At 43.6% G+C, this 10,464-nt stretch overlaps 4 protein-coding genes across 4 annotated transcripts; 1 reads left to right on the forward strand and 3 right to left on the reverse strand.

The window, feature by feature from the left end:
* Positions 1 to 40: 40 nt before the first annotated feature.
* On the reverse strand, positions 41 to 1,776 carry O0I10_007515 (uncharacterized protein; the record flags this gene model as incomplete). The annotated part of the gene is made up of 3 exons (XM_058487531.1): positions 41 to 1,060; positions 1,125 to 1,610; positions 1,675 to 1,776. 3 exons carry the CDS (start codon positions 1,774 to 1,776, stop codon positions 41 to 43), a joined length of 1,608 nt encoding a protein of 535 aa, XP_058341831.1.
* A 1,096-nt stretch (positions 1,777 to 2,872) lies between these two features.
* O0I10_007516 (uncharacterized protein) lies at positions 2,873 to 4,022 on the forward strand (the record flags this gene model as incomplete). Its single annotated transcript, XM_058487532.1, has 2 exons — positions 2,873 to 3,370; positions 3,435 to 4,022. 2 exons carry the CDS (start codon positions 2,873 to 2,875, stop codon positions 4,020 to 4,022), a joined length of 1,086 nt encoding a protein of 361 aa, XP_058341832.1.
* Positions 4,023 to 4,637: 615 nt separating this feature from the next.
* O0I10_007517 (uncharacterized protein) lies at positions 4,638 to 6,649 on the reverse strand (the record flags this gene model as incomplete). The annotated part of the gene is made up of 11 exons (XM_058487533.1): positions 4,638 to 4,850; positions 4,915 to 4,991; positions 5,042 to 5,088; positions 5,143 to 5,281; positions 5,340 to 5,613; positions 5,677 to 5,864; positions 5,923 to 5,983; positions 6,036 to 6,093; positions 6,147 to 6,337; positions 6,399 to 6,481; positions 6,547 to 6,649. 11 exons carry the CDS (start codon positions 6,647 to 6,649, stop codon positions 4,638 to 4,640), a joined length of 1,434 nt encoding a protein of 477 aa, XP_058341833.1.
* A 459-nt stretch (positions 6,650 to 7,108) lies between these two features.
* O0I10_007518 (uncharacterized protein) lies at positions 7,109 to 7,977 on the reverse strand (the record flags this gene model as incomplete). The annotated part of the gene is made up of 3 exons (XM_058487534.1): positions 7,109 to 7,669; positions 7,725 to 7,897; positions 7,971 to 7,977. The coding sequence occupies 3 exons, from the start codon at positions 7,975 to 7,977 to the stop codon at positions 7,109 to 7,111; spliced, it is 741 nt and encodes a 246-aa protein (XP_058341834.1).
* Positions 7,978 to 10,464: the final 2,487 nt, after the last annotated feature.

Below are 10,464 nucleotides of genomic sequence, written 5' to 3' on the forward strand. Positions count from 1 at the left end.
CGTATCGTATATGTATGTACAAGGTCTTTTATATATATATTCATCGAATGGTGATATCACAAAAAGCGACATGTCTATCTACCATATCTTCAAGATCGATAATATCACATGCGTTGCCTTGGAATGTTGCACTTGAAAGATGGATTGTTTGTCCACGACTCTCTTCAAGAAACCGTAAGCTGTCAAGGATATTGGAATCCATGGTGAAATCCTCCATGTGTAGATACTCGAGGTGAACAAGGTTGATAAAGAAATCGTGAATAGCATTCCAAATGTCGCGAACGGGTGCTTCCTCGTCAATTGTCCAGAGCGATGTGGGATCATTGGTCGGTGAGTTACCATCATTGGTTGTAAACAATAAAGCATCGTTATGCCGATGTGAACGTAATCCACCGAGTGAGAGGTAGCGTAAGTTGGGTGCACATGGAGTAAGACATTCTCGCCAAATCCGTGCTGTGAATGCCGAGCAGCTGTGCAAAATTAATGTATCCAAGTTGACAAGTGATTGCAATGGTGAATATTTGATCATAAGGCCGGCTTCAATACGCATCCAATGATGAGGGCGTAGGTCGTTCAATAGCTGTTCTTCGGTATCGTATAGATTGGTTATTTGGAGATCTCTCAAAGTGGATGGTAATACAGGGCGTGCTCGATTACGACTGATTAGAAATGCATAATTGCCGTGAATGCATGGGGTGTAAAAATGGAGGTGCAAGATGCGTAAACGGCGAAGGCCTGTGAATGCTGCAAGGACGTTGTTTTGTGGCATGTCATGTGTCATGATATCAATACACCGTAGTTCTTGAATATGGACCAGCCACTTGACTACGTCGATAATATCCACTAGATGCATTCGTACCAGATCCACCCGTGATAATTGTACATATGGATACACCTCTGGGATACACATTGGGATTGGGTTGTACAATTGATCTTCCCTTGCAGTTATCCGCATCCTCCTTGTATGCCGTAAATGGTCGAACGCATAGTGATTGGGCATATGCTTGAAGAAAAACACGCTTTCCAGAAACTGTATCCAGTCATGATCCATTGTTCTCCACTATTTCAAAAGCCATCATCAGCAACTCCCCTTTTCATCATTGTTCCATCCTATTTTCCCTTACAAGCCATGAATCAGTAGTGATGAATCGCCATCGACGACAAACATGCGATATAGCTGTAAGAGTTTCTGGATCGGCACAGTGCTTGAATATCTCGTACAGGCATTCGTTCCCAAGCTTATCAATCGTCATTCGTCGTTGCAAAGTAGACAATTGCTGCACTCGTGTTCTTCGGTATTGGATACGATTACTGCTACTATTGGTGCTAGTGTGGCTATTGCTTTTGCTGCTAGTGTCGTTTTTGCTGTTCTTTTCCCTGCTATTCTCGTTGATAGTGCTTTTGATGTTGCTCGTTTTGCTGCTGCTGCTGCTGCTGCTGCTGCTGTTGCCACTGCCGCGTGATCGGGTATATTGAACGTCTCGTTGCTTATAGTTGCTCTCGTTATCGATATGAACAGACAACGTTTTACGTCGCTTCACAGAACGGCGGCTCTCACGATTTGTCAAAGTCGTCAAAGGTTCTCGCATGAGGCTGAAAGGTGCAGATCGCTATGTCCATGTGGAAGGTTGGTCTGTCATGAAAAGATAAAAAGTGGTGACTTTATGGGCGTACCTCTAACACGAACATCCGATTGCAACGATTGACCTTTGATTTCGAAGTCGCATGCTGTGTACTTGATCGTTGTCGGTTGATGTCTCTTTCTCGTAGACTCATGTGCGTTGAAGGTAAAGGTGAAAAGGAGACAAAGGCTTGACGCGTGATTTGTATCGCCCACCACGGACGACAATTGTTAAACACCGATAGCAGGTTTATCTTGTGGTTGCATGTATCCTTTGGTGGCTGCTGATCCTATTCGTTGTCAGGGCAAGATTACATCACAATTGAAACGACTTGCATTCCCAAAGAGGTAGAACCCATACAACTGATAAATGACCCTTTTATCATCAATACGATTACGTTGCATGCCTTCCAACCCCGTTATCAATCATTGTCGTTGAAGATCCATGTGATAAGGAAGATAGACCCTCACTTCTTTACCCCTATAATAAAATGGATTTGAATATGGGAATGATAGCCAGGATATATGATTTATCATGAAGTGGTTCAGAAGGGGGGAATATAGGAAAGAATAGTACATGGAAGGGAATCTAGTATATAAATCGCTAATGTTCCAATACACGGGGTACAAGGTTTCATGCTATTGGATGTGTACTACGACAATCATCTGACACAATTGATCTGCCCCAGGGTCGTATTATCATCATTGTATGGTGGCGATGCTGTGATTTTTCAGGAGGGTAGGACGTAATACTGCTCCTTGTTGCAATTGGGAATCCATACGAAATAATTTGAGCATGGTAGCTGGCCACTCGAAGACACCTGATAACTCATGTACACACATATGATACAAGCCATGACCAATAGGGCGAAGAGCGCATGTCGTCGTGCAATGTGTCGTCTTCGAGGTCTTGTTGACCTTGCCAATATCGGACACCGCTCAAGATCATGATCCATCGAAAGAGGCTCAATAAAGAGTGGGTATATAAAAGAAAAAGAGTGTGTGAAAGAAAAGAGAGCAATGTGAAAAAGAGGAAACAGTTGGCAAACAAACATATAACCATGGGTTTCCTTGGTTGCGTCTCCCTTTGAATTTGATTGGATAATGTAAACGTCGCTGTGCATGCAATATCCAACATCCGCTTTATGCAATTTGTTTCTTTTGACAGGGTATGACAGAAACATAAGCCCTTTCTCTTTTCTTTTTTCCATCTCCCTTCAAAAAAGTGGACGTTCACTTGTCTTACTCGCCATGGAGGATCCTTCAAGCAAACAGGGTGCCATGAGCAGAAGAGACTCATTAGCCATCTCGGCATTATTGAATGATGTTGCCGTGGACCCTTATCGGTCACCTGATTGGGAACAAACTCGACATCATCATCGTGGTGGGAGCCATGATTACTTTAGTTCTAGGCCAAATAGTGGTCTCATGTCAAGCAGTGTGCCATCAAGTCCTGGTGGACCACGCCGTGAACGAGATGTACTTTATGTTCCAGAGCCACAAAAAGAACAACAACGACCAACAACATCTTGGGATCCTAGCACATCTGTAACACCAGAAGGATATCATCGTCGCAAAACAAGCAAGGGAAACATTATTGTGTCGTCGATAGCCAAGGCCAAGCGGAAAAGAATTTCACAGGAGCAGTTCCAACGCCTAATGGAGGTGTTTGAGCAAACGGATACCCCCAGCTCCGAAGTCCGGGAAAATCTGGCACAAGAATTGGGCATGACCAAAAGAGAAGTTCAGGTATTTATCATTATACAACCCCATGATGATGGATTCATGTATGACTCATGTGTATGTACTTTAGGTGTGGTTCCAAAATCGCCGTGCAAAGATGAGTAGGCAACGTGCTAGTACCAATGGCGCCAGTACAACAACTGCAACAAAGACTCGCTCATCCAGTGTCCGCCCATTGTCAACTCAAACACCACATCAGCCACTAGGAAATGTACCCAACATTGCATTGTATCCAGCTGCTGCTCCTCCACCACAGCAACAACGTCGCAATGCAGGAGCAACACCATCATCTCAACATCAACAAAATCCATACATGATGCATCCTATTGCACCCATGCCTTCTTATCCACCACATGCTGTCGCCCGAGATTTATCACCCACCAAACGATCCTATGCTCCTCCTCATCGTTCATCACTTGCACCCAATCAACGAAATTATCTTCAACAACCCGAATTCGATTACTTTAATTATGGTGGTATTAACCGACGCCCTTCTTCTATTCATCAATCTATGGCCAATCTAAGTCTACAAGGTGATCGAAATGAGGAAGCACCACCAGCTCGCAAACGTGCCAAGTCTGCCATTGATGTCCTTGCGTCTGCAGCGGAATACGTCGGCAATGATGATCCAAAAAGTGAGCGTGCACCAGTGCGTTGATGATGTAAACAAGAGAAAAAAAAAAGAGATGTGTCGTCGATCAAATAAGATCAAGTAAAAACATACATGGTTTTGTTTGTCATAAAATGACAGTGTTCATGTCCTCTATTCTTCTCATTTCGACAATTGTATACATCTCTCTTTGTCTCCTTGTCTCTTACCTTAAACCTGTTGCACTTCCTCAACTAGATAAACAGATACATTAGACATCCATCATCCTCCTTCCTTGTATATATAGAAATAAAATGTCTCTTACCTGAACAAGCATACCCACGATACCATCGAGCAACAACCTTCAACTCGTTCCAATCACTGAATGAACACGTCACTCTCATATTCCTCTACAAGCTGTTTGTCAACAATTGCCGTAGCAGCATTCTGACAGGCCTTTTGCATTATGACGAGATGCGGTTGCTGTTGTCTCTGTAATGGGTCGGTTCACGCCAAAGCCGCCATCAGGAAACGGTAACCAAGGAGCGAGAGAAAAACATACAAAATGGAATCCGTGGCGAACCACTGCTAGATTAAAGCCCCCGTTTCACCCAATCAAAAGCATGTGATACAATAAAGAAATCCCCTTTCAAAAAGCATGTAATTCATTATATGATAAACCTTCTAAAATAGCACGACAGTGGGGACATGACCATTCTTCATCACTTCCATGACAACGCCCTCATCATATCCAGTTAAATAGGTCGATCCAAAAGGGTTTTGCTCGCTTGATCCTCGTGTAAGAATAACAGGCTTAGGTCGTCCAGCTTCAGGAGGAGCACCCACTGTCACCGTGTTCTTTGAATCCCAAGGGATGCGTTTTTTCATCGTATCAATCTAATGATAGCATTATGCTTGTAAGCCACGTGCACTGTGTATATCAGTAAACTACCACTTTTACCTTCATGTCAGCAGTAACAACGTTACCCGGTAATGATCCATCCTCGACATCTACCAAAGCATCCTTTCCATTCGCCTCTATAAACAATATCAGCGTACTGCAACTACAATACTCGCAATCATCTCACCATTAGGATACTCTGGAAAGTGGATTTTGAAAGGGCATCGTTTGTATCTGTAAACCACCATCAGCACTGATCCATGAATCCTCCCTTATCATACTACTTACCGCTGGAAATCATAATGACCTGGTATATTGCCGTGAAGCACTATCTTTTTGCAAACGTGTAGAGTGCCATCCATCAAAACATCCAAGCCAAGGTGGAAAAAGTTGAAAAAGTAATCCGTAGGATCCACAGTGGACACATCTATCAAATAATGTTGATTAATCCCAAAGCAGAGAAAGACGACCTCCTTCAAAAGTACCTTTTTCATCCTCATCAGGACCACTTGCTCGAACAATTCGCTCACCACTCTCAGCATCCTCATCGGTAGCTCCTCCCAACATGGCTCCATCATCTGTTACTGAATGAATTTTCATCTTGTCTTCCTCCTTGTAAAACACACGTGATGGTTTGCCGAGATCAGCCAAAATGTCCTGGGGTCGAGAGATATGAAGGAGGATCTCAACTTGGTTGGATACTGTGCTGTTGCTTGAATCATCGTGTGTAGGAAAAGTAAGGACGACTCCTCGGTTGGGCTGTAAGATGAGGATCAGCAAGCGTTGCTTTTTCTTTCATCCACCCTATTTCTATGTACATACCTGAGCTTTTACTTCCTCTACTTCACGACGACCTGGTTTGCCATAGGTTCGATTGGAGGCGTTGTTCTCTGCAATCACCTTCGATAAGGGCGGGACAGTAGCTTTTTTCCAGCTTGTGCCGCTTGTAGAAAAAAGACACACTCGTGAAGCGATAGGCGTGGTACCATCAGGGAATTCAAGAGGGAGATCTTTTTAATCACAACATAAGGCAGCTGAACATACAATGGCAATGTGATGCTTGCTTACCAGAAGAGGTTGCATAAAGATTCTTGTGGCGAGCTGGGATTGGAAACATGAATGATATGCCCTAACGTGATCATCAGCTTCGAGCTCCTTCATCGTTCTGATATATAGCCTACCGGGTATTTCAATGTGTAAATGGATTGTGATGAATCAAATTCTCCAGGATAGGTGGGGCTATTGGTATTTGAGTTATCTTTTCATGATTACCAACACTAATGTTTGCTTACCCAAAAGCTTTGTAGATGAGCAAAAACGTTGGGATTGTACGACTAGAGCTGACATCGCTATTTTGATATACTAGCTTGACCTTGGAGGGATCAAAGCACTCGATCGATTTCATACGCTGAAGCCCACCATCGAAACGCAAGTGTATCCCATTCACTGGCAACGCTATAACAAAATCAAACTTGACCGGGTCCTATGGAAACGACTCCTGATTCTTTAGCATGACGAATGACTGAATAAAGGAGATGGCTTACCTCTTGACTATACTTGAGTTCTACCGAGGGAAAGAATTGGGGTCGATCTCGAAGATATTGAATGGTGTCCCAAAGCGTCGAACCTGGAATGGGAAGAGATGTTGGATGACTTGAAAGAGTGGAAAAAGTGAAGTCCTGTCTTCTTTACCTAGTCGAAAAGGTCCCAAACTACGACCAGGTGAAATGGCAAGCTCAATGCGTTTTAGTCGTTGGGTCCTCTCATTACGTGGTGATTCAGCAATGGTTGTCATGTGGGTGCGTTGCGTGTGTATCGGTAGGTGGTGCAAAAGACAAATGTGGAGTGCTGCATGAATCGGTTATTGGCTCTTTTGAACACCACATGATCACGTGGAGCTTCTCGCAGTACCCGTGTTCCACATTCCTCCTCTCCCCATTGCTACAAGCTGGATAGTTTAGAACTTAGCGTCTTTAAAAAGCAATGTTTTGTAGTGAAATAAATTACATGTGCAGAGATGATAACTGGAATGGGCTATGCTACGTTGTCGTCTTAGTCTACGTACATTCTACCTAAGCAAGAAAGATCGTTTAATTATATGATGAATCTGATTTCGGGTATCGAATGCATCCAAAAAGTCACGAGCGCCTTGACTGATTTTGAGCAATGAAGTTGGGGCTAATCATAGTACCCAGAATATGGGCGACACCAATGCGACGTGGCGGTTGTAAATCCCGATCCTTGCACAGCTCCTTCATTTTTGTCGTTGTTGAAGAGTAAACCCATCGTTTCCTCCCTTGTGATCTTTGGCTTTTGCAATTGGTAAGGAACCGGGGGTTGCTACCATATCGCCGATAATCTTCAGTAAAGTGGTTGGTGTGATGGTCAATGCATGAATAGTCGCGATAGAAGAAAACGTTATTAAAGCTCTTGTTTGCTTTTGGTTTCCTGCGGCAATCAATATCTTGTTTGCCAGACAGCAAAAGGGTATCTGCGAGGCAATAGAACACTTGGTGTTGTATACATGTCGTAATAATGGTCTCAATGAGCGATATATCTTGAAGATAACATCGATTTCAGATGAAGTTAATGCTTCGCTATCCCATAAGGAGCCCAAGTCCGTTCGATCCACCTCGTCTTTTTGCATGAGAATCTTTGTCAAGAAGCCTCTCATTTTGGTTCTTCTCGCCTGGCTATCCCCAAGGCCATATCGGAAAGCTGACACACGCTTCTCCTTTGGTTTTGATACTTGTTCAGTGACAGCTTCACAAGACACAATAGTGTCCTCAGCAGCTTGTTGCTTACGTTCTTCAGCCTTCATTGGACTCTGTCTTAGATTCATATTTGATGGTGTCAAGAGTACAACATACCTCATTACGAAATTTTGCATACTCGGCTTCCAATCTTGTTATGCGCTCCCGAACAGCTTTCAGGCGTTTGACTTGATGGATCACTCTCCAGGATGATGGCTTGTAAGTCTTCCTTGCCAAAAACCTTTTGCCGGCCAGGGTCATCAATGCAGAAGATGAAGGAGTGGACAGGGCTATTGTATTATGCATCATGTGTTAGCAATGATGTTCTGAATACTGTATAGACCTTCTTCCATGATCACTTACTGCTCATATTGACACGGAAGGCCGAATTTATACATGGCATCTCCCACCAGGGTACCACTCGGCAGCCTCCATTTCTTGCCGATTGGTGAATCGCCTTCATCCATACGCTGATATGTTCTTTTTTAGGGCTGAGTGTTCTTTGCGATATAATCGCTTTCAGTCTGCCAGCATTGTTGTCAACGCAGATCGATATACAACTCGAGATTACTATAACACCAGCAATTAGATAGCTATACCAATACGCATGGTCATCACAATTATTACCTGATGGCAAGACTGCGTCATCTTTATCATATAGAATCACCACTTCCACATTGCAAAGGATCCACCAGGGAATAAGATTAGACACCACAAGGACAACAATGAGCACAAGTAACAAAGCAATAACGAGCTACATAAAAGATCACAAATATCAATGCATGAGTATCCTCCAATGAGACACCAAAAAGCTATCTTCGACACTTACCAAACGATGGTGCTCTTGTGGTATACATGCAATCGAATAGAAGAAAGATGGGTGATGATAACGCCAATGGCAACAGCCTTCCTTTTAAGTGTTTTGGGCGTGGGGATTGTTGTCCATGGAAAGTCGTGATGGCTTGGATTGCTGATAAAGTGGTCCAGGTGGCAGGTGATGTAGCGTTAATCGCTGATAAAGCAGCCCATCCACGGCAAAAGAAAATCTTTGGAAAGCCATTACAACACCATGCGGGGGTATAGTCGAATGGATCATCACCTAATGTAACATTGCACATGCATCTTTAGAGGTAGCTACATCAGAAGAAATATGAGCCTGGGGCGTCATCAAGCAAGATGATTGGGTTTTACCTTAATAAACAGCAAAGATCACAATGACAACAACGACAATGAAACGCTACAGACCATCACAGACATGGATGAGTACATCATAAATCGCTCACAAAGTAAGGTCATCCACCATGATACTTACCAAGGGCGTTTCACGGCGTCAACAATCAACGAATGATACGATGGAAGAATGAGGTGCGTGTGTGATCACGAAAAATGAGGGAAGAGTGACGAATGCCGGCTAGTGATGAGCTGACAGATTTCTCAGGTCATTTTTCACGAGTGATGTGTTTGAAGAGCCTTGGAGTGATGCATAAATCAGGGATCTGAGATCAACTAGGTGGCAATATCCATCGTCCACCTGCTTCCACACATCACTTGCTGCGATCAAATTCCACGAAATAAGGTGTTCTTCGAGGGTGCTCGTGTGAGTAGTCGTTTCAAGAGGAAAATAGATGGCTCATTTGTCGATTGGATCATAATGGGCTCCTCACTTTCTTTGTGGCCAGGCTCATATACATCCTCATTCATCCTCTCTTAGGAAATAATGACGCCGGTCTTCCTGATCCTCAAAGAGTTGGCACCAGCATCCGAGAAGAGCGTGTTGTCGTGCACTGATAGTGTCAAATTGCTAGCCGAAAGGTACTAGTTGATGATGATGTCCAAAGTTGCATTGCCTGACCAAAGAAACCTATTCAATTCATTATTAGCACACACGCACACACACACATAATAAACACCCTTTTCATTGTTTGTTTCATTGCACTTGCCTTTTCCGTATACAAAAAGAACCCTTTGTTGTTGGTTACTGGAAACCGAAAACCATGGTGTAGTAGTGTAGTTGAGCCGAAACAAAACGCCAAACGAGCCAACGCCTTGAGACCAAACTTGCCCTCTATACAAGCTAACAAGTCAATGGAACCGGTTCAGCTGCGACATTGGACTCTGAATGTACCTGTTGACACCAAGCGTAGAGCGGGAGTAGCAACGAACAAGAGGAAGCAACAGTATCGCCATGGCAACCACCAACCACCAACCACGCTCATTCCTCAGCACTTGGACACACTCACACTCCTTGACAATGCATGTTCAGAACTACATTAATACCTCACAGCCAACAAGAGCACTCTTTGATAACACATTACCTCGATTGGGATGTTGTGAATGGGATAAAAGCAAAGGAGTGAGAAAGAGAAGAGAAGTATTGTCTCAAGTGGTGGAGCTACCGTCCCCCAAGTTTAAATCCCCTACTGCTATTACACTGGCCACCCAATTACCCTATACACTCCATCCACCCATCGTCATCATCACCCTCACGATAGACAATAGGTACACGTAAATAAAAGAAATGATGATCCTCACGTATAGCAAAAGGGTGTGTGTCATTTTACACTTTGCATGATAATGATGATCCAACAACACCCATTGTTGCCATACTACCATGTCACCTCGAATCAAGAAAGTTGAAGGATGGGCATGCTGGACTGGAGCAGGAGAATCGTTCACATGCATTGGATTGGGCAACAAAGATGATTGGAAGGACTGGGTTTTTAGCTGGCATTTTAGGAACTACTCCTAAATAGTGTACAAGTATCATGCATCGCCTGTGCTGACTGACTCAAGTTACACAACACGTCCCTCTGCATCTTTGGCTCTATTGTAGTCATACTACTTTACAATGAACAAA

The sequence above is a fragment of the Lichtheimia ornata genome (genome assembly GCF_029851405.1).
Source record: "Lichtheimia ornata isolate CBS 291.66 chromosome Unknown scaffold00036, whole genome shotgun sequence".
Lineage (NCBI taxonomy): Eukaryota > Fungi > Mucoromycota > Mucoromycetes > Mucorales > Lichtheimiaceae > Lichtheimia > Lichtheimia ornata.